The sequence below is a fragment of the Ctenopharyngodon idella genome, chromosome 24, assembly GCF_019924925.1.
Source record: "Ctenopharyngodon idella isolate HZGC_01 chromosome 24, HZGC01, whole genome shotgun sequence".
In the NCBI taxonomy this organism is placed as follows: Eukaryota; Metazoa; Chordata; class Actinopteri; order Cypriniformes; family Xenocyprididae; genus Ctenopharyngodon; species Ctenopharyngodon idella.
The window spans coordinates 6,220,381-6,244,158 of NC_067243.1; the positions used below are offsets into that span (position 1 = coordinate 6,220,381).

The 23,778-nt window shown below is 37.9% G+C and overlaps 3 protein-coding genes across 5 annotated transcripts in view; 1 reads left to right on the plus strand and 2 right to left on the minus strand.

Moving 5' to 3' along the window:
* The window catches only part of best1 (bestrophin 1), a 26,746-nt gene continuing 2,968 nt past the window's right edge, over positions 1-23,778 (minus strand). Inside the window, exons 2-10 of the mRNA XM_051883117.1 lie at positions 10,992-11,196; positions 8,657-8,751; positions 8,334-8,567; positions 6,964-7,118; positions 6,696-6,773; positions 3,011-3,163; positions 2,653-2,733; positions 1,429-1,580; positions 1-1,204 (exon numbers count right to left, since the gene is read on the minus strand). Of these exons, the coding sequence (XP_051739077.1) occupies positions 286-1,204; positions 1,429-1,580; positions 2,653-2,733; positions 3,011-3,163; positions 6,696-6,773; positions 6,964-7,118; positions 8,334-8,567; positions 8,657-8,751; positions 10,992-11,143 (2,019 nt within the window). The 5' untranslated portion in view covers positions 11,144-11,196 and the 3' untranslated portion in view covers positions 1-285. The remainder of the gene's footprint in view (positions 1,205-1,428; positions 1,581-2,652; positions 2,734-3,010; positions 3,164-6,695; positions 6,774-6,963; positions 7,119-8,333; positions 8,568-8,656; positions 8,752-10,991; positions 11,197-23,778) is intronic.
* rab3il1 (RAB3A interacting protein (rabin3)-like 1) overlaps positions 11,819-23,778 on the plus strand; it is a 27,965-nt gene continuing 16,005 nt past the window's right edge. Inside the window, exon 1 of the mRNA XM_051883107.1 lies at positions 11,819-12,020. The gene's annotated coding sequence lies outside the window, so the exon portion shown is untranslated. The remainder of the gene's footprint in view (positions 12,021-23,778) is intronic.
* LOC127506539 (phospholipase A and acyltransferase 3-like) lies at positions 13,156-22,822 on the minus strand. Of its 3 annotated transcripts, XM_051883115.1 has the most exons (5): positions 21,064-22,822; positions 13,981-14,028; positions 13,749-13,869; positions 13,437-13,654; positions 13,156-13,335 (listed from the first exon to the last, which is right to left on the minus strand). In XM_051883115.1, the coding sequence occupies exons 1-5, from the start codon at positions 21,130-21,132 to the stop codon at positions 13,237-13,239; spliced, it is 555 nt and encodes a 184-aa protein (XP_051739075.1). In that variant the 5' UTR covers positions 21,133-22,822; the 3' UTR covers positions 13,156-13,236. The 3 variants fall into 3 exon arrangements, with proteins under 3 accessions (XP_051739075.1, XP_051739074.1, XP_051739073.1); XM_051883114.1 differs by lacking the exon at positions 13,981-14,028 and having other exon boundaries at positions 13,156-13,332; positions 21,004-22,822; XM_051883113.1 differs by lacking the exon at positions 13,981-14,028 and having other exon boundaries at positions 21,004-22,822.

Below are 23,778 nucleotides of genomic sequence, written 5' to 3' on the forward strand. Positions count from 1 at the left end.
GAAGATCAAGTGGTTTTACTGATCTATATGATTTGTCTTTGCCCATATACAACAGTATAATAAAAAATTATGTCAGAAATTGAATCAATCATGCATGTTATGATTCATCATGCACTTTCTCCTCCAGAATGTGAATTTAGCGGCAATATATGTTGTGTTTTTGATAGTGTTTATGAGTGGGTTTTTTTTAAATGTCTTAAATGTAGCCAAAAACGAGTCTTTAAGACCAACTCTAAACCAGCCTGAAAGAGCAAATTCATCCTGGTCTAAGCTGGTATTTTCCACTCAAAGCTGTTCCCTCGTTCTCACCGCAGCACCCAACAGATCCCCCTCAGCTAATGAGATTCCAGAGTCGTTGGGAGAGTTGTGCTGATTGGCTGTCTGCTGAGTCACCGTGGGGCTTGGGTTGACGGGATTGGCTGTGCTTGCGGTGGTGCTTCTGTTGATTGGCCAGGGGTTGTTTACCGCACCGTTGCTGTTTGTTGTCATGGCCGCATTCACGCTCCCTGAGCTGGTGGAGTTGATCGGAGCTTGCGGCCAAGATTGAGGGGTGAAAGAGAACACCCTCTCTGGCGTAGATGGAGATGGAGACGGGTCTAAAGAGAGTCGCAAAGGCAGGGGACGGCGCGATGGCAACCCTTGAATCAGGCGTGCTTTGGTTAACGGGCACAGCTCAGGCAGAGGGTCCGGAAAGGAAAATGCTGGTCCCGAATGTTCGCTGTCTTCTCCCACCCAAGGAAAGGCGGAGGAAGGAGGAGCGGGCGTTTCAGGTGGAGCCAGGACTTGCGAGCCCATCATTGGTTGCGCTAGGGAGCTGGTGCTGTCACCGTGCGCTCGTCGCGGTCTTGAGCGGGGAACGAGTGGAGGGATGCAGTGGATGGGTGTCTGAGGGCAACTGTAGAATCCAGGTCTTTCGTATAAAGGCATGGATGAGAAGGCATCCTCGGCCATGTCGGCGTTCCGGGCCTGGCTGGGCATCGGAACATTCTCGGGGTGGAGATAAAGGGGGAAGCGAGAGAAGGGGGCGCGGGGACGCCGCCGCAGGAGGGAGACTCGGGATGTGGGAGTCGAGCGAGGGAAATTTGTCGATTGGACGCCCAGAAGACGACTCAAGCTGCCCAGGAATGGACTGGAGTGATTGGCCTCCTCGTGTTCCTTAATCTGCTCCAGATTGTGCTGGAATTCCATTTCCTCTTTGGGAACGCTGAGAGACAGAGAGACAACTGTGACCTTGTGAACTGGTTTTTACCCCACAACTGACCTTGAGAATCTTCTGTTAGACAAAATATGCTTTTAAATCTTAAAAATATTTTCTTATGACTCATCATCACTGATCTATGCAACTTCCTTGTAAGGAAAAAGGCCACAATGATTGGTTAAAAGGTGGGTTTAAGGTTTAAGTGTATGTGTGTGAGGATGTTCATTCACCTGATGTCCAAAGCAGATCCCATAAATGAGGGTTTGCGGTGTTCTGCGCTGGCAGCTGTGTACGGCGGCTGAGGTTCAGATTCATCCCAGTATTTATCTCTCTCAATCAGAGGAACCAGATCATACATCTCATCCACTGACAGCAGAGACACCTGGGAGAAAGACATGTCTGTTTATGTTCGTATAGGCAAAGGTGCTTACAAAAAGTAGAAATATTTAATGACTGCACTTCCCAGGAATTTTGCCATATTGGCTCATGTGACACTAAACGAAAGATTTGATGTAATTATTTAACATAGTCATTTAAGTCTACACTTAAAAATTGTTTTAGTTTCAAAAATTACGCCGTTCACATGAAATATACAAAGTTTTATTCTACAAAAGGATAGTGTACCCTCATGGCCACCATTTATTGTTAATTATTATAATAAATATTATATTATTAGACACTTTCAGCTGCCAAATATTTAAATAATGGTCCACAAATGCATCTGCAAACAGAGAATTTCCAAAATGGCATCAGTAACCAAAGACGTGGTTGCAATGCTGCACCTCTGCCAACAGATGTCAGTATAAATTCAACTTGCAATTGCAAGAAAAAGTCGCAGTTGCTCGCAGTTGCGATAAACTCAGAATTCTGACTTTTTTCTCAGAATTGCAAGATATAAAGTCGCAATTGTGATAAATCAGAATTGTGAAATATAAACTTTCAACTGTGAGAAAAAGTCAGAATTGCGAGATATAAAGTCGCAATTGCGATAAAGTCAGAATTGCGAGATATAAAGTCGCAATTGCGAGAAAAAGTCAGAATTGTGAGATATAAACTTGTAATTGCAATAAAAAGTCAGGATTTGTAAATGGCAGTGAATTGACGGAACTGAAACTAGTAGATCACATAAAAATGACAATTTTTACTTTTTATCTTGCAAATCTGACTTTTTTCTCAGAATTGCGAGATATAAACTCACAATTGCGATAAATAAAGTCAGAATTGCGATAAATAAAGTCAGAATTGCGAGATATAAAGTCGCAATTGCGATAAAAAGTCAGAATTGCGAGATATAAACACACAATTGCAATAAAAAGTCGCAATTACCTTTATTATTTTTTATTGAGTGGCGGAAACCATTTTGGGCACAGCCAGAGAGATTGTACAACCAGACACAAATCCATAGGACAAGACAGAATGACACAAACATGTCATTAGTGGGGCTGATGATGTACCTGTAAATTACGGTCCACCAGCCAGTTCGTCTCAAAGTCATCATCATCCTCCCCAAAAGGATTAATAAGTTGCTCTGCCACCTGAAAAAAAACACCAATGCAATTATTTTCCGACTTTTTGTTAAAGATGACGTAGCTACATTACGTCACTGTGATGTAAACATTATTAAAGTTGTGTTTCACTAAATTTGTATGTATAACCAAGGTTTGTAAATGCCATGTCAGCTGAGTGGAACACCATATAATTATGCTGAGGTTATTTAACACAAAACAGTAATTTTATTTAATATAACCAGTTATTAGTGACTGTGAATGTGGAGTGGAACTTGTGTGATTCCTCACTAATAAGGTAACATACCTTGAGCCAGCCCACATAGAAGAAGAACTGCAGTAAGGTGAAGACGGGCAGGTAGAAGTCGAGGTTGTGACCCGGGTAACCCTGGGCGGGGTCGAGGAACTGTCGACCAATCAGACAAGCCAAAAAGAAACTGTACACAGCCACGGTTACCACCTAGCAGAGAAAACAGGGCACTTACAACCTGCTTAAAATCATGTCAAATAATCGTAGTAATAATAAAATAAAACATATTAATACATTGAATTAACCAATAAATATACATCAAACATTTCAACCCTTCAGAGTGCACAAATGTCCATGCCAATCAATAAGAGATCATCGCTGCACATTCCAACAAATCAGAGATCACTATTAGCCAATCAAACCAATCAGACATCACTATTAGCCATTCCAACCAATCAGAGATCACTATTAGCCATTCAAAGATCACTAATAGTCATTCCAACCAATTAGAGATCACTATTAGCCATTCAAAGATTACTATTAGCCAATCAAACCAATCAGAGATCGCTATTAGCCATTCAAACCAATCAGAGATCACTATTAGACATTCAACCCAATCAGAGATCACTATTAGACATTCAACCCAATCAATCAGAGATCACTATTCGCCATTCAAACCAACCAGAGATCACTATTAGCCATTCAACCCAATAAGAGATCACTATTAGCCATTCAAAGATCACTATTAGCCATTCAGCCCAATCAGAGATCACTATTAGCCATTCAAAGATCACTATTAGCCATTCAGCCCAATCAGAGATCACTATTAGACATTCAACCCAATCAGAGATCACTATTAGACATTCAACCCAATCAATCAGAGATCACTATTCGCCATTCAAACCAACCAGAGATCACTATTAGCCATTCAACCCAATCAATCAGAGATCACTATTAGCCATTCCAACCAATCAATCAGAGATCACTATTAGCCATTCAACCCAATCAATCAGAGATCACTATTAGCCATTCAACCCAATCAGAGATCACTATTAGCCATTCAACCCAATCAGAGATCACTATTAGCCATTCAAACCAACCAGAGATCATTATTAGTCATTCAAACCAACCAGAGATCACTATTAGCCATTCAAACCAATCAGTCAGAGATCACTATTAGCCATTCAACCCAATCAATCAGAGATCACTATTAGCCATTCAACCCAATCAATCAGAGATCACTATTAGCCATTCAACCCAATCAGTCAGAGATCACTATTAGCCATTCCAACCAATCAATCAGAGATCACTATTAGCCATTCAACCCAATCAATCAGAGATCACTATTAGCCATTCAACCCAATCAGAGATCACTATAAGCCATTCAACTCAATCAGAGATCACTATTAGCCATTCAAACCAACCAGAGATCATTATTAGTCATTCAACCCAATCAGAGATCACTATTAGCCATTCAACCCAATCAGTCAGAGATCACTATTAGCCATTCAACCCAATCAATCACTATTAGCCATTCAACCCAATCAATCAGAGATCACTATTAGCCATTCCAACCAATCAATCAGAGATCACTATTAGCCATTCAACCCAATCAATCACTATTAGTCATTCAACCCAATCAATCAGAGATCACTATTAGCCATTCAACCCAATCAGAGATCACTATTAGCCATTCAACCCAATCAATCAGAGATCACTATTAGCCATTCAACCCAATCAATCAGAGATCACTATTAGCCATTCAAAGATCACTATTAGCCATTCAGCCCAATCAGAGATCACTATTAGCCATTCAAAGATCACTATTAGCCATTCAGCCCAATCAGAGATCACTATTAGACATTCAACCCAATCAGAGATCACTATTAGACATTCAACCCAATCAATCAGAGATCACTATTCGCCATTCAAACCAACCAGAGATCACTATTAGCCATTCAACCCAATCAATCAGAGATCACTATTAGCCATTCCAACCAATCAATCAGAGATCACTATTAGCCATTCAACCCAATCAATCAGAGATCACTATTAGCCATTCAACCCAATCAGAGATCACTATTAGCCATTCAACCCAATCAGAGATCACTATTAGCCATTCAAACCAACCAGAGATCATTATTAGTCATTCAAACCAACCAGAGATCACTATTAGCCATTCAAACCAATCAGTCAGAGATCACTATTAGCCATTCAACCCAATCAATCAGAGATCACTATTAGCCATTCAACCCAATCAATCAGAGATCACTATTAGCCATTCAACCCAATCAGTCAGAGATCACTATTAGCCATTCCAACCAATCAATCAGAGATCACTATTAGCCATTCAACCCAATCAATCAGAGATCACTATTAGCCATTCAACCCAATCAGAGATCACTATAAGCCATTCAACTCAATCAGAGATCACTATTAGCCATTCAAACCAACCAGAGATCATTATTAGTCATTCAACCCAATCAGAGATCACTATTAGCCATTCAACCCAATCAGTCAGAGATCACTATTAGCCATTCAACCCAATCAATCACTATTAGCCATTCAACCCAATCAATCAGAGATCACTATTAGCCATTCCAACCAATCAATCAGAGATCACTATTAGCCATTCAACCCAATCAATCACTATTAGTCATTCAACCCAATCAATCAGAGATCACTATTAGCCATTCAACCCAATCAGAGATCACTATTAGCCATTCAACCCAATCAATCAGAGATCACTATTAGCCATTCAACCCAATCAATCAGAGATCACTATTAGCCATTCAACCCAATCAGAGATCACTATTAGCCATTCAACCCAATCAGAGATCACTATTAGCCATTCAACCCACTCAGAGATCACTATTAGCCATTCAACCCAATCAGAGATCACTATTAGCCATTCAACCCAATCAGAGATCACTATTAGCCATTCAACCCAATCAGAGATCACTATTAGCCATTCCAACCAACCAGAGATCACTATTAGCCATTCAACCCAATCAGAGATCACTATTAGCCATTCAACCCAATCAGAGATCACTATTAGCCATTCCAACCAATCAGAGATCACTATTAGCCATTCAACCCAATCAGAGATCACTATTAGCCATTCAACCCAATCAGAGATCACTATTAGCCATTCAACCCAATCAATCAGAGATCACTATTAGCCATTCAACCCAATCAATCAGAGATCACTATTAGCCATTCAACCCAATCAGAGATCACTATTAGCCATTCAACCCAATCAGAGATCACTATTAGCCATTCAACCCACTCAGAGATCACTATTAGCCATTCAACCCAACCAATCAGAGATCACTATTAGCCATTCAACCCAAACAGAGATCACTATTAGCCATTCAACCCAATCAGAGATCACTATTAGCCATTCAACCCAATCAGAGATCACTATTAGCCATTCCAACCAACCAGAGATAATTTCCCATTCCAACCAGAGATCAATCAGACAGCAAGTGGGTAATTGATCATTTAGGAAAGATTATGGGTTTTATATACAATGTTTTCTACATATAATTTGACATATCAATACTGATTGTGAAAATTCATTGACGCAGGAGACACTACAATATCTGACTGAGATCATACAAACTTGATCAATTCAGCTTAGTCTCATTTTAGACTTTGCTTGGATCTGAACAACTAGTCTGGCAATTTTGCCTACTATTAGTACTAGTAAATGAAGCTAGTGGAGTTTGAACCATCAAACCTGTGTGTACACGAGAGGCAGGCTGATCCAGTCATAGCCGTACAGCCTCATACACTGAGAACGCAGTGTGTTCAACTCCTACCAGGAGAAAACCAAGGGAAAAGCCTATTATTCACACAGGAAGACTTAATGGAGTTCTCAGTCAAGTGCTATTTGAGTAACTTTGTCTCAAATACTGCAATTCTTTTATTAGAGAACTGTCTGTGTCCATGTTTCCTTCAAGCAAAAAACAGACTTAAACTGTCATAGTCTAAATACTCAGACATACGTTGAGGATGGCGGTCATTGCGACGTCGTTATTGATGCGTCCTTCAGATCGAGCTCTCATGGCCAGACTGACAAACCACATGCAGGGAACCCAGAACTTATTATGAGGGGAAGGCAGTTCCTCTAACTGCCTCAGTTCCTCAGCCGTCATCAGACCTACAGTACAGGAGAGTTTCAAACCCATATGACCTTCTTCCTTCCATGCAACACAAAAAGAAGAAGGTTGGTACTGCTCTTTTGCATACACTGAAAGCATACGGTGACCAGGGGCTGTCAAACTCCAAAAATCATCCTAAAAGTATAATAAAATAAGTTCATACCACTCATGTGCTCATGCAAAAATAACATAAAGCATGTTTACATAGTGATGGGTGTTTTCAAATCACTGCTTCGTGAAGTTTTGGACCAGTGATTCAGATATCGAACTGCCGAAGTGGCATGATTTCTGTAAATGAGGCTTTATTATATTTCGAAATAGTTTTTACCTGCTCTCAGATTTGTAAACATTTTTAATGACACATTTGTATAATAATAATGAAGAGTTGTAGTTAATAGTCTCTTGGCCTGATTCCAGAAAACAAACAAAACAAGCCCTACAAATGAATAAAAATGACACACATTATATAACCACTACAGCTATAATGGTATTTGCATTACTTTTTCAACAAAACATTTGTAATTGGTTTATAAAAGGTGTTTTTATGCAAGTTTTTGTTGCATTTACAGCGTTTTGACCAACAGTCACCAGCGTGTGGCGTTTCGAATGTTTCAAAACTGCGAATCTTTCGAAGCAGTTGGCTCAATTGATTCAAAGCTTCGAAAAGCTTTGTTTCTCCCATCGCTATGCTTTGTTACATCAACCTTGGTTCGGAACATTTCAAAATCCCAGAATTTCAATCTGGTGAACCCATGAACAAGTGTCTTGTTTAGTAAGTGTGGTAAGTGTGTGTGAGAATGTGTGTGTGCGTTACAAAAAGGAGAATGACATTTAATTGCTTCTAATTGACCTAATTGCCAAGCCTTCATATTTAATTATTTGCAGATTACATATAATAGATTTTACTGTCATGAAATCATTTACAATTGGTTTGTAAAAGGTGTTTGTAAAAGGTGTTCATTGCATTTACGTAGTTTTGACCACCATTAGGGAATGAGGGTAAGTAAATTATGACAGGATTTTCATCAATGAACTATTTCTGAAACTGTTGCTAAAGCTCTTGGGAACCTGCCATAATTCCTTCCTGTTTTCTCTTTGAGTTTAAATCCCAGACACTGGAGGGTACCGGCACAAAACATGGCTTTAATCGCTGTTCTAGGCCACATTACTTTGGCCAAATCATTTCCTGTGTTGCGCGAATGAGTACAGTTTACCTGCTTGAACCAGGTGACTCATGGTCGGGAACCTCTTGTAGACAGCGGTGCTGATGGAGCGGTAGATCAGGATGCCTGACAGGTTGGCGTAACGCATGAGACTCCTGCGGATGAGTCTGGCACCTTCATCTGTGCCCTGGACGTGTCCGCTAACCAGTGCTGACAGGCGGTCCGGCCACGGGACGCTCTCGAACTGACCCCACCAACGAGACACCACGAGAGTCACGTAGAAACCTGCAGGAGAGTTTCATCTGTGAGAACATTCGCACAGAAACTCAAGAATTGATTTAATCCAAAGAAAGCGCTGCTGTAAGTCACATTACCCAGTACAAACGACACAGGGATGAGCTGAGCGTACTGATCACAGTACATGGAGAGCTTCTCAAACATCCTGCGCTGCTCTTCAGTCAGAATACACCTGTCAATCAAAGAGCGCATACTCAAATACCTGCTGCTTTTATTACTAGTTCACCCAAAAATGAAATTTGTGTCATGAATTACTCACCCTCATGTCATTCTAAACCCGTAAAGCTTTTGTTTATCTTCGGAACACAAATTAAGTTTTGATGAAATCAGAGACCTCTCTGACCCCTTCATAGACAGCAATTGAATCACTTTCAAGGCCCAGAAAGGTAGTAAAGACATCGTTAAAATAGTCCACGTGACTGCAGTGGTTTGACCTTAATGTTATGAAGTGACGAGAATACTTTTTGTGCGCAAAAACAAAATAAAAATAACGACTTTATTCAACAATTTCTTGCTTCCCTGTCAGTCTCCTACACTGTTGATGTAGTAAACACAGTGCAGCGCTTCCGTGTTTACGTCAGAACGCTGACTCAGTATTGGCCGGTGTGGTGAGAAATCGAGTCCCCCCCAGGAATCGGGTCTCCTTTAGGACCCAAGCGGTAATGCCTGATCAAAAGTTGTTATCACAACGTCTTGACTAATTTTAACCTGTTTACTATTGTATGTGCACAAACAACATGCTTGAAATATAAAATGAATGGCTATGTATTTTATAATAAAACCAACTGGAAACACAACCATGCCTAAAATGTATTTTTTTATAAGGATAAGAATTGTTGTGACATATTATGTATCTACTATTAGTAGATATTAATATATATTAATTTTACACAACAATAATACTGTAATACATTTTTAATAAATTAACTGTCATGCTAAGTACACACAAACATCATAAATTTGAAATGTGTAATTGGGAACTATATTGGAAGTAAAAAACATAGCTAATATAATATAAGCTACGCTAGCAGGCTAATTGGGTATTCGTATGCTATGCTAGTATATAAGCTAACTAAAAAACAGTAAGAATGAGAAATGCTTGATTTCACAACCTATAGCTTCAGTTATATATTAGTATATGAACCATGTAATTTAAATGGTCATTATAATGCATTTTAAATGATATAAATCATAACCTGATTTTGCAGAAATTATAATCAGGCGCTAAAAATACTACCCAATAAAAGTCAGTTGAACCAATGGGATCGTGTGGGGACCGGGTCTTCATTAGGACCCCACGCGATCCCATTAGTTCAAATTGCTTTTAATAGGTACTCTCTTTGGCGCCTGTTTACAATTCCTACAAAATCATGTTATAAAAATGCTGTTTGAACTACTTTATAATGACCATTTATGTCTGTATTAGTCAGCTTATGTACTAGCATAGCATACAGATACCCAATTAGCCTAGTTATTAGCTTAGTTTATACATGCATTCAATACTGAGTCGGCATTCGGACGTAAACACGGAAGTGCTGCACTGTGTTTACTATGTGAACAGCATAGGAGAATGACAGGGAAGAGAAGAAATTGTTGAATGAAGTCATTATTTTTGTTTTGTTTTTGCGCACAAAAAGTATTGTCGATGCTTCATAACATTAAGGTTGAACCACTGTAGCCATGTTGACTATTTTAACAATGTCTTTACTACCTTTCTGGGCCTCGAAAGGTGCAATGATGTTGCTGCCTATGTGTGGATCAGAACCCTCGGATTTCATCAAAATAACTTAATTTGTGTTCTGAAGATGAACGAAGGTCTTACGGGTTTGGGACGACATGAGGGTGAGTAATTAATGACAGAATTTTCATTTTGGGGTGAACTAACCCTTTAAATAAAACTATTCAAAGTAAAACCTTTTGACACTGTGGACTGAATGAAAATTCGAACAATATTCTGCACTGATAAAATATGAAAATATATGAATAGCCAATAGTAATTATTAAGTAGTAATAATAACATAGTACCCTGGTAATATTAAAGTATCATATTACCATTTTACCATAGTATTATCAAAGTGCCAGGGTCATATACAATTATGGTATCACGTGGTACTTTGAAATATACAATTAGTACCATGGTACAGTGATGATATTAGATGGTAATATTATGGTAATTTGAAATATTTTGGACATGCACCATGGTAGTATGTAACAAAAAACATAACAGTACCATGGTACTTTTTTGTAGGTCATTCAATATTATGATTATGGTACATATCAAAGCACCATGGTATAACCTGATACCTGATACCATTATTTTACTATAGTACCACCACTATAAATGCAGTAAACTCTTCCAAAGTAAACAAATGTGTTAAAACAGCAGTAAAAAGGTGAATAATGAGTGTTTACCTGTACGTGATGCTAATGGTGCAGTACATCACAGTGAAGATCAGCAGCTCTCGATATAACAGCTTATAGATGCTTCCTTTCCATCGCAGAAGCAGGCGATAAAAGGTGCCCAGGCGCGCGTCTGCCACCCGCCGTGAGTACGTCACCGTCATCGCTGCCCCCTCTGGACAGGAAGACACTCACAGCCTTTCTGATTGACCTTTCACTGTGATTAGAGACAAGTATGGACAACTACACATGCTGCTCAACACTGTCTGAATCACACAAACACAAATCACATGATATTTTGATGTTAGTTAGCATGCAAGTCAACAAGTCGATTACATGGGTAAAATGAAGCAGAGCTAGATTATGCGAGGATTAAAAGAGAAACACAGACTGTAAATCCAACGTAGCAAATGCAACTGCTTCCTATCCCTCGTCTGTAGGCCTCAAACACTGAATCTGTGAGAAATAAGCAGCTCTACTCACAGCGTGTGATGTTTTGAGAGTTGACGGTCTTCACCGGAACCGTTAAGAAGGAAGGATGGAGCAGAGGAGTACAGGGACGCCCACACCTCCGGTCACTTGACCTGCTAATCTGTTTTCCACTAACAAAGAGGCATTGTGGAAAACTGGGGGGTTTGTTAATCTGAGCAAATCTTTCAGAAATCACACAAGCACAAACACTCACACACATATTCAGCTCGATTAATAGAGTCGTCATGTATTAATAGCAGTTATGTAATGTAAATATGATGTCAATAATCAACATCCATGAGGAGTTTAGGCTCCAGTAAACACTCTCTGATCACAGAGGCCCTCAGCAGGGTGTTTAGTGCTCTATAGGGCCCTCTAGTGGAGGAAATGCAGCTCTGCGTGTGGCCCCGTTGTGTTTCATTAACCCGTGCCTGACCACAAGAGCTGGAACTTCGTTCAGGGTCGAAACAACCGATGTGAAGATCCTCAAAACATGCAAACATCATCTGAGGGTGTTTCACAGGAATGGAGATACTGAAAGTGTATGAAGAGTCACTCGAGGTCACTGCGGTAAGACTGATTTTCTGTTTTTGACCAGGAAAGGACTGAGACTTTCAATGGATCTGATTATATGACACTTACACTTCACTCTCGATATGTTACAGTTTTTTACAATCGCTAGGACCCATTTCGCAATACTTGGGTCACTTTTTTAAAACTCACAACAGAAATCTATGTGGGCTAAACTGTGGATCAGCTATAACATAATACAAAACTGAATACGACAGAAATATGCTGCATTTCTACAGTAATATAGTTATGAAATATATTCTGAATCTAAAAGAATCAAATACTATCAAAGCAGTTAGATGAAACTGAACACCTACACAAGCATTAGTCTTTCAATTTCATTATCATCCATTCAAAGGGGAAAACTTCATGTAACAAACTGCATTGAATTATAAGCAATAGAGAGAGTTAATCTTTGTTTTGTTGAGAAATATTTATAAAAGAAAACATTTTATAATGCTACTTGATGTTAGTGTTTTTTTAGGTCAGTGTTTTATGACTGACAAAGTGTGTTTGTTGGATGAAAACCTTTGCTAGAGTTCTGGAAGAATGAGTTGATTTGAGACATGAAGTGTGTGTGGTTGTGTTAGTGTACATGTTTTGTGTGTGTGTTTGTGTGTGTGTTAGTCAGTGTGTGTTTGTGTGATTTATGAGGACACAAATTTGTATAATGACATGGGTATTTCATGAGTCCTCATATTTAAAATAGCTTTAAAAACATACTAAGCAATGTTTTATTAAATATGTAAAAATGCAGACAGTTGAGTGTGTGTGTGTGTGTGTGTGTGTGTGTGTGTGTGTGTGTGTTTGTGTGTGAGTGTACGTTTTGTGAGTGTGTGTGTGTATCTTATATTTCAGATTATGCGGTCATCATGACCTTATCTTCATTTAAATAGCCTGTTTTCTATTAATCTCTTAATCAGACTGTTCAGATTGATGTTAATAACAGATTATATGCTGTACAGAGTGCTGACATGAATATAAAATATTTTTATAAATGTATGATCTGCCTTTTGAGAAGTTCTTGGAGTGAAGGATGTTACAGATGTTTTTAAGACAAAATTACATATAAAAAAGATTTGCCAAAAAGTATGTAGAACTGATTTTAAGGCAATGAACAAGATGAGACAAACTGTGCATTTGCTACATTCAGGTTTATTAAGATCTTCTTCACAATTAGAAGATTAAAAGGAAAAGAAGAAAGTGATGCTGATGTTCAAGCGGCTGCTGAAGCTTCACGCCGTTTTTGTTTGTTTTTTTGCCTTTTGATCCTCGGGTTCGCCAGTCCAGCCACTATTTTAGCTGCGGTTCCCTGCTACACAAACATTACCATAATAAGAACATTATTATCAGAATGTCCAAATGCTCAGAGCTATTTTTAATGATGGACTTTTACATTTACTCTATATGCCATACCTGTTTGCACATTGCTTTACCATATCGAACCAATGTGGCAACATGTTCACAATTCTCCTTACGGAGACTATAGTCTTTACACCTGGGATCTTCAGGACGCATTAGAGCTTCAATGGTGGCTATCATTTCCTCCTTGGACTGTACTGTCTCAGTGTAATAATCGTTTCGTATTGTAAAGGGACCTGGATATGTACTGAAATGGCAGCCAGGTGGATCCCCTGTTGAACAGTGACACATTGTTAAAAGCTTAATGAATGTATAAGTGTGTAAATCTTCAAAAGATTTTGTAATTTGAAAGACATGATGTCATACTTGTCATCTCAAAAATGTTATGATCACCCTTTCCATTCACAGTCACATTTTTATCACCAACAAATATAGCATAGTGACTATAACCGGTGCGTGGAAATTCAATCAGGTCCCCAAATTGAGGCTGTGAAGATAGATAAATACATAAATAATATAACAGTATCAACACAGATACTAAGTAAATAAATATGAAAATGTGAAAGGTATATGAAATATGACAATCTTTTATCCTCACAACTGCTCCTCCAGCTGCTGGTTTAGATGCTCTTCCTCCAGCGTTGACCTCCAGCACAGAGAGGCACAGCTGGAGAAACACAATGAGCAAAACGAACTTCTTCATCTTTTAAAGGCTCCTTTGAAACAGAAACTCATTGAGACTCGTTTACTATACAGCGTAACAAATGTTTGACACGATTAGATCTTCAAAAGAGACACAAATACATCAAAGTGTTGTTCAATAATTTCAACTTTGTTCTTCCTGAGCTGATATTTTGGATATTCCCTCCTAAACTAAGACCGTGTTCACAAACTTGCTCTCAAAACGATTAACATCTGATCATGTTTTGGTCTCCATGTCACCAAACTACAGTCAGTGTGTTCAAAACAATCCCAAACAGACTCTAGATGAGCTCGATTTAACAGATCCACTGTCGACTGCTGTTCTTTACTGAGAGCACAAAAACTAACGTCAAAACTACTGTAGTTTTCTCTATTCTTGTGACATATTTAGCTGTAGACACATATATTATTGAAATTAAAAATATATATATTTATTCCAGTTTATTCCACAAAAAAGATGTTTTTTATATGAATTAGTCCACAAACATCACTGCCACTGTATTCGTCAAGACTCTCATTTATAAGAAAATATTATTTCATCACACAATATTGTTTAAACTTTGAATGTAAAATGTTTTAACAATAATTTAACACATTCTTTAAATTTAAATGAAAAATATGTAAATAAAACAACACAAAATGCTCTGTTCTTCTACAGTGCTATAACACTCAAATTGTCCAGTACCCTGAAAGAGAAACATCAAGTTAAAAACATCATCGTTTTACATTTAATGCTATCTAACAATATTCAGTACTCTTCATTGAATTATGTATCAAAAAAAGTACTTAGTCATGGAAGAAAAAGGATTTACCTGGGTTGATGATCAGGTGTAGTGAGGGCTGCGAGAGACGGGCGTTAAATAGTGCTCTTTTACAATTATCTTCTCATCAGAAGCGTAATTCCCAGTTTACTTTTCATTTGAATAGACCCACTAATAAAACATTCACTTATGAGTCGTACTGAATATTAAGACATGAAAATGAGTGACAAAGGAGAGCAGAGCCTCCAGATAGACTGATTTATCACCAGTCTTCAAACCGTTATATGGTTATTGTATTTGAAAACGTTAAAAGGGTCTGCAGGTTATAGCACAGGTGCAGCCTTTACATTTACATTGACTGATTTAGCAGATATTGTTATCTAAAGTTACTCACAAATGAACCGTGCCACAATGTAAGTGATCCATCCTAAAGAGACTAGAGTAATATGAGAACTGCTGCAATACAATGCTCTAAAATTGCTTACAATGTATAAGACCTTTCTAATCATTGTTTATAATACTACAATATTATAATACTACTATAAGACTACATTTTAAAATTACATTTTAATAACAAATACAAATATAGCCCCAAGCGTCGTGTCCTGTGGGCCAAGGCTCATTTAAAATGGACTGTGTGGAAAGTGGAAAAGTGTTCTATGGTCAGACGAGTCCAAATTTGACATTCTTGTTGGAAATCACGGACGCCGTGTCCTCCGGGCTAAAGAGGAGGGAGACCTTCCAGCGTGTTATCAGCGTTCAGTTCAAAAGCCAGCATCTCTGATGGTATGGGGGTGCGTAAGTGCATACGGTATGGGCAGCTTGAATGTTTTGGAAGGCACTATGAATGCTGAAAGGTTTATAAAGGTTTTAGAGCAACATATGCTCCCCTCCAGACGACGTCTATTTCAGGAAAGGCCTTGTGTATTTCAGTGATTCTGCACAAAATTTGACTTTTGGGGGTTGAATAAATTTGGACGCAAAATTGTTTTCATAAAATTTTGTTCTCAGCAGCAAAATGTCTTGCAGGTTAAGGGGGTGAATAATTTTGATTGCAATTGTATATATACATATATATATATTTACAGACACAGACACACACTGTATGTATGTATGTATAGTGTGTGTGTGTGTGTGTATATATATATATATATATATTATATAGTTACGTTATAGTATAGTTACGATCCTTCTTTAGTCTAGGCTAGGGGTTTAAGGGAGTAACATGACAAAAAGATGTGATTTTTTTTTTAAATAATTAAAATTAACACGGAGAAATCTCCTTTTCCTCTGTCCCAGCTGTCTTTCACGCCTGTTATTTCCAAAAGATTTACACAACAACACCCTTTGATTAAAACCATAAAACAAAAGGAAACTGAATACCAGAAATATGCTTAACAAGTGTTTTATTAAAGGCTTAACAAAAGTCATATATATAGCCTATATATAACTCCCTACCATTTATCAAACTTGCACAGTCTAAACGGCAACGTCGTTGTAATCACAAAACAGATTCACAGTTTACAATGTGCTCAACAGCAATTAAAACAACATCGTGTCTGGGACAGCGAGAGGGACTCTTTTCATTTACATTTTAAAAATATCCGGACAGGTGTGATGTGCTCGTGTTTCCGACTGTTAGTGAGCAGACGGGCCGCAGCATTTTGCACAAGCTGCAAACGGTGAAGACCAGCTTGGTTAACTCCCACATAGAGCGCATTACAGTAGTCTATGCGGGAACTAACAAAAGCATGGATAGCTTTCTCCAGGTCACAACGGCTCAAGAAGGGTTTAACCTTTGCTAGGAGGCGGAGCTGAAAGAAGCTTGCCCTGACCACAGAATCAATTTGCTTATCAAATTTTAGACTGCTGTCTAATTTCACCCCCAAATTTTTCACAACGTGATTAAAATGGGGGGTCAACACAACAAGACCAGGAGCTGAGACGCTGGGCAGGTCGGATGTGCCAAAAACAATACATTCTGTTTTGTCCTCATTCAAACAGAGAAAGTTCTGAGACAGCCACAATTTGTTGTCATCTAAACATCTGTTTATGGATTCAAGACTGTCAGAAGAATTGGGGACAACCGGCAGATAGATTTGTAAATCATATGCATACAGATGGAAGGACACATTGTGATTTGAAATAATTGAACCTAAAGGCAGCATATACAGAGAGAATAGAACAGGGCCCAAAATAGATCCCTGTGGCACACCAGAGGTCATAGGAGCTGAAGAGGAGGAAAGGTCATCAGTCATAACAGAGAATGTCCTATCTGTTAAATATGACCTAAACCACTGCAGCACAGTTCCCTGAAGGCCAACCTGTTGGGCCAGACGTCTCAGAAGGACTGAATGGTCCACGGTGTCAAACGCTGCAGTAAGGTCCAACATTACCAGCAGCACAGGCTTTTCCGCATCAAGGGACAAGAGAATATCGTTCTGTACTTTCAGCAGAGCGGATTCAGTGCTGTGTCGTGTTCTGAAACCAGTCTGGAATTTTTCAAAGATTTGATTGTTTTCCAGAAAAAAATGTAACTGAATAAAGACTATTTTTTGGGACACAGGTCTAAAATTTGACAGGACAGCAGGATCAAGGTTGGGTTTTTTCAGAAGAGGCCTGACCACAGCGTGCTTGAATGCATTTGGTACAGAACCTGAGCTGAGGTAGCTGTTTATGAACGAGAGGAGACATGGCCCCACTGTGTTAAAAACCTGTTTAAGCACCTTGGAAGGAATAATGTCCATAGGACAGTTAATCGGTCTCAGCCCCTGGACCACCTCAGTGACACTGGCTCAAACACATTAAACACAGAGAGTACAGAAGAAGAGCACAAGTCAAAACTGTTAGACATATTGTTAATGCTCTGTTTAACAGAAGCTACTTTGTCAACAAAATAACGGAGAAAATCATCACAGGTTGACTTTGTCACATGCTGCAGAACATTACTAGATGGATTAGTAACAGACTGAATTGTACTAAATAGATTCAAGATTCAAATAGCTTTATTGGCATAGTAAAAGAAATCTTTACATTGCCAAAGCATTAATAACACTGTACAATAAAAATAAATAAATATATGTAATAATGATGAAGAAAAGAAAATAAGAGAAAAAAAAAAATCTAGCAATAAAATAGAAATTTAAAAAAAAAATTGCAATAAAAATGTTCAATCTTATAATATTTATAGAAGTGTCTCTAGGCATATAGTGAGTGTGTTGGTAGTTCTGTCCCGCTGGAGGCTCTTTCGTCGTGACAGGACCTCACATACCTGGCAGCCAGGTTTGAGCTTGCTGGGCTTTCTCCTAGCAGGTATGGGAGTTTGTCCATATTTGGTTTCTGTTGGAAGTCTTTGTGGTGAGTTGTGAAATGGGGATAGAAAGTGTCCCTAATTTGTGCATATTTAGGGCAGGATGTCAGAAAGTGTAGTTCTGTTTCCACTTCATTCTCTGTGCAGTGGGGACACAGCCGGTCTTCCTTTGGTAGCCAGGTCTGTCTGTGTCTGCCTGTCTCTATGGTCAGATTGTGTTCACTGAGTCTGTACATGCTCAGGACTTTTCTCAGTTTAGGGTCGCTCACTGTAGTCAGGTATCCTGCCAATTCATATTCTCTATTTAGGGCCAAATAGCATTCCAGTTTACTTTGTAGGGCTGTTGCGTCTGTCCAATGTTTTAGATATTTTTGTTTTTGTGCTTTGATTATTTGGTTTGGTCTGGCTAAGTTTTTATTTTCAGTCAGACATGTTTTGGTTTGTGTAGTCAGCTCTAAGACCAATTTTCCGAAGGCGTTTCTTCCTGGTGTCAGCTCTTGGTAGTTCAGGGCTTTGTGATGGAGGGTCTGTTTATCACTATTTTTTAGGTGGGTATGGAATTTAATGGCCCTTTTTTGAATTGTGATTATAAGTGGGTAAAATCCTAATTCTGCTCTGCAGATGTTATTTGGGGTTTTGCACTGTACTCGTAGCAAAACTTTGCATAGTTCGGTCTGTAGAGTCTCTATTGGGTGTTTGTCCCATTTAGTGAACTCTTGGTTTGTGAGTGGGCCCCAGACTTCACACCCGTAGCGCGCGATGGGTTCTATTACTGATTTGATTATTTTTATCCAGATTCTGACTGGGATGTCAATTTTGATATTTCTCTTAATAGCGTAAAAAGCTCTCCGTGCCTTGTCTCTCAGGTCGTTCACAGCTTTGTTAAAATTCCCTGTGTTGCTAATATTTATGCCAAGGTAAGTGTAGTTCTGCGTGTGCTCAAGGAGCATGTTGTCTAATTTAAAACTATGTTGGTCTTGTCGGCTGGGTCTTTTTCGGAAAATCATTATTTTTGTCTTTTTGGGGTTAACTGACAGGGCCCATGACTGACAGAAGCTGTGCAGGAGGTCTAGATGAAAGGAGGGATGAAGAATGAAGATGTCTGGAAATTTTTCTTATTTTGTTCAATCATTTAGTACTGCCCTTCAGAAGAAACAGAAGACACTTACATGTTTCCTGGAAGACAAATTAATACAATTTATCTTGATCTTCAAATTCAAAAGTTTTCACCCCCCGGCTCTTAATGCGTCGTGTTTCCTTCTGGAGCATCAGTGAATGTTTGAACCTTTTTAATAGTTGTGTTTGAGTCCCTCAGTTGTCCTCAGTGGGAAAAGACGGATCTCAAAATCATTCAGTCACTGCTGGAAAGGGTTCAAATATGCAAAAAATATAAATAAAGCTTCCTATTTTATAATAAATATGTCAACAGGTTAATGTATATCTGTGACATCAGGTATTAAAAATCCAAATACTTATGTATGGACTCCTCATTGTGTGTGTGTGTGTTATAATCTGCTTATAAACACGAACAGAAATTAGTTTAAATTATCAACACTCATTGTATAACCATATACTGTAGCTAGCAAATAAATAAACTCACTTGGAGCCGTGAATCTGTGAAATATAGATAAAGGGAGGACTTGAAGATTTTAAGAAGTTAGTAAAAAAAGACCTTTACTGTGATTAACAGGTCTTCCTTTTAATGATCAAGTGACTATAATTAACTACTAAATCAATTAAGCTAAAGTGGTATTCAGTAAAATCTATAGTCCTATTTTACATGATTCCTGTGGATTATAGATAACAAAACAAGACACAAAACCAGTTATTTAATTTGTGCATAAAAATACTTATAAAAGCAAAAAAATAAATAAAAAGACCCAGCAGAGAAGTGATTTGAACATTTATTGCTTAAAGGGTTCATTAAAGTACTTTTTTGATGTGTTGATAGCGACCTGAAGGATCGTCAGACGGAGGTGAGTAATGAACATCAGCAAACTCACACTTAACTGACAACTCTTTCTCTTGCAGGTTTGTAGACGAGCACAATGAGGATAACAGGTCCAAGATAACAAGTTACAGGATGATGAAGGTAGGCAGAGGAAGGTCAGTGGTCCTGAAAGTATTCTCATGTGATGGAGTCAGAGCTCAGCTCAGACCGTGTGAGTGTGTGTGTAGATCTTCTATATTTCAGATTATGCAGTCATCATGATCTTATCTTCACTTACATTCAGTCATGTTTCTGTTTCAATGATGTTTCATGTATTCTGTTTAATATTTAAATAGCCCATGACTGTTCAGATTGATGGTAATATAACAGATTATATGCTGTACAGAGCGCTGACGTGCATTTTTAATAAAATATTTTTATAAATGTATGATCTGCCTTTTGAGAAGTTCTTGGAGCGGACAACGTTACAGATGTTTTTAAGACAAAATTACATATACATAAAAAAGATTTGCCAAAAAGTATGTGGAACTGATTTTAAGGCAATGAACAAGACGAGACAAACTGTGCATTTGCTACATTCAGGTTTATTAAGATCTTCTTCACAATTAGAAGATTAAAAGGAGAAAAAGAAAGTGATGCTGATGTTCAAGCGGCTGCTGAAGATTCATGCTGTTTAAACTTCTGTCTCAGAGCTTCGCGGACTAATTCAGCTCCGGTTCCCTCCTACACAAACATTAATAAGAACATTATTATCTGAATGTCAACATGGTCAGATTGTCAGAAGTAAATTTTAATGATCGATCTTTACATTTCCTCTATATGCCATACCTGCACTAATAAACCACATAGATACTAAGTAAATAAGTGTATGAAAATGAGAAAATCTTTTATCCTCACCTGATTTTGAGAAGCTGATGCTCCAGCTGCTCCTCCAGCTGGTTTTCCACTGGCACTGACCTCCTGCACAGAGAGGCACAGCTGGAGAAGCACAATGACCAAAACGAACCTTCCGCTCAAGCTCTTCATCTTTTAAAGGCTCCTTTGAAACAGAAACTCGTTGAGACTCGTTTACTATACAGCGTAACAAATGTTTGACACGATTAGATCTTCAAAAGAGACGCAAATACATCAAAGTGTTGTTCAATAATTTCAACTTTGTTCTTCCTGAGCTGATATTTTGGATATTCCCCCCTAAACTAAGACCGTGTTCACAAACTTGCTCTCAAAACGATTAACATCTGATCATGTTTTGGTCTCCATGTCACCAAACTACAGTCAGTGTGTTCAAAACAATCCCAAACAGACTCTAGATGAGCTCGATTTAACAGATCCACTGTCGACTGCTGTTCTTTACTGAGAGCACAAAAACTAACGTCAAAACTACTGTAGTTTTCTCTATTCTTGTGACATATTCAGCTGTAGACACATGCTATATTATTGAAATTAAAAATATATATATTTATTCCAGTTTATTCCACAATAAAGATGTTTTTTATATGAATTAGTCCACAAACATCACTGCCACTGTATTCGTCAAGACTCTCATTCATAAGAAAATATTATTTCATCACACAATATTGTTTAAACTTTGAATGTAAAATGTTTTAACAATAATTTAACACATTCTTTAAATTTAAATGAAAAATATGTAAATAAAACAACACAAAATGCTCTGTTCTTCTACAGTGCTATAACACTCAAATTGTCCAGTACCCTGAAAGAGAAATATCAAGTTAAAAACATCATCGTTTTACATTTAATGCTATCTAACAATATTCAGTACTCTTCATTGAATTATGTATCAAAAAAAGTAGTTGGAAGAAAGAAGGATTTACCTGGGTTGATGATCAGGTGTAGTGAGGGCTGCGAGAAACGGGCGTTAAATAGTGCTCTTTTACAATTATCTTCTCATCAGAAGCGTAATTCCTGATTTACTTTTCATTTGAATAGACCCACTAATAAAACATTTACTCATGAGTCGTACTGAATATGCTTTAATGTCAGTTAAGACAATAAAAATTAGTGACAAAGGAGAGCAGAGCCACAGATGATCCAGATAGACTGATTTATCACCAGTCTTCAAACTGTTATATGGTTATTGTATTTGAAAATGTTAAAAGGGTCTGCAGGTTATAGCACAGGTGCAGCCTTTACATTTACATTGACTGATTTAGCAGATATCCAAATGAACCGTGCCACAATGTAAGTGATCCATCCTAAAGAGACTATAGAGTAATATGAGAACTGCTGCAACACAATATTCAAAAATTGCTTACAATGTATAAGACCTTTCTAATCATAGACTGCATTTTAATATTCAATTTTAATCGCAAATACACATATAGCCACAAGCGGCGATCTCTGGGGTCCAAGAACAAATGGCTCATGTAGACGATACAGTTACTCAATGTCCATGTCTTTAAGTGTCTCTTTAGAGAAGTATTATAAATGTATTACAGTTTCTCACAATTGCTAAGACACTAAACCTCATTCTCTAAAGCAAATTCTCAATAGCCTAAACCAATTTGTCGAGCAAATCACTCTTTCTGCAAAAACTGAGGCTGTTTTCAAACCTCATGAACTCTTTTTGCAAAACTATAAACACTTCTCACTCACTGAAACACATTTCACACTTAAAACGGTAAACACAAGCACAACTACAACACAGTTGTCATCGTTCACACACAACGACTCAAAATTGTTTCTAATATTGTGATTAAACCAACTGTATGAAATATGGATGTGTTCAGAGAGCGCAGGAGCTGAATGATGACACCAACAACAACTTCTGAAAAGTAGAGGAAGAAGAGTATGTGTAGAGGAGGACGAGGAGGAAGAGGATGAGGGAGGTGTGAAGAACGATGTCAAGGCTGGATCCGGCACACCAGAGGGTTTTTCCCTTTGCCTGGCAAGAGATGACACCGCCTATGGACAAAATCCTCAACAATATTCAATAATTTTCAACAGTATTATTGATTTGACTGCAGTGACACTATAGGATGAGAAGTGATGATGTGTGTACGATCTGAAAGTTTTGTTCGATTTTGAAAACAGGTGAAAGTTTTGAGGCAATTGTTTGATTTTGCCAGAAGAGTCAGAGGTTTTGTGAATGTAGATGTTTGAAGATTTGGATTTGTGTTTAAGGTTTTGAGAAAATGAGAGATGTTTTCAAGAAATGTGTTTTAGCAATTCAGAAAAACTGTAAAATAATATTGTCTCTTTCCTTCAATTTGACAGCGATGCATTCAGTCATGTCTGGAAATTTGACAAATATGTTTTCAATGTCATTTGAATATATAAAAATTAAGATAAAATTAATGATCTACAAGTATTATGGAGATCATAGTTTTTTGCAAGCTGATTATATTGGGCTTTATTAAACTGTAAAAAATGTATATGCTTTTTTTTACTACTGTAAGTCAGCCTATTACAGTTTATTCAAAGTATTTACACAGTTTTTGAAACTATGGCTCAATTTCTTGAAACTCTACACACAAAACACATGCAAAACATCACATATCTTTCAAAAGCAAACACTTCATTCAAAGCCATTTTAACGATTCTTACAATGTAACAATGTAGTAAATGCACAAACATACACGCCAAACTACACACAGATGAGAAAAATGTAATTACACATCCATACACACATCTATATATATATATGTGTGT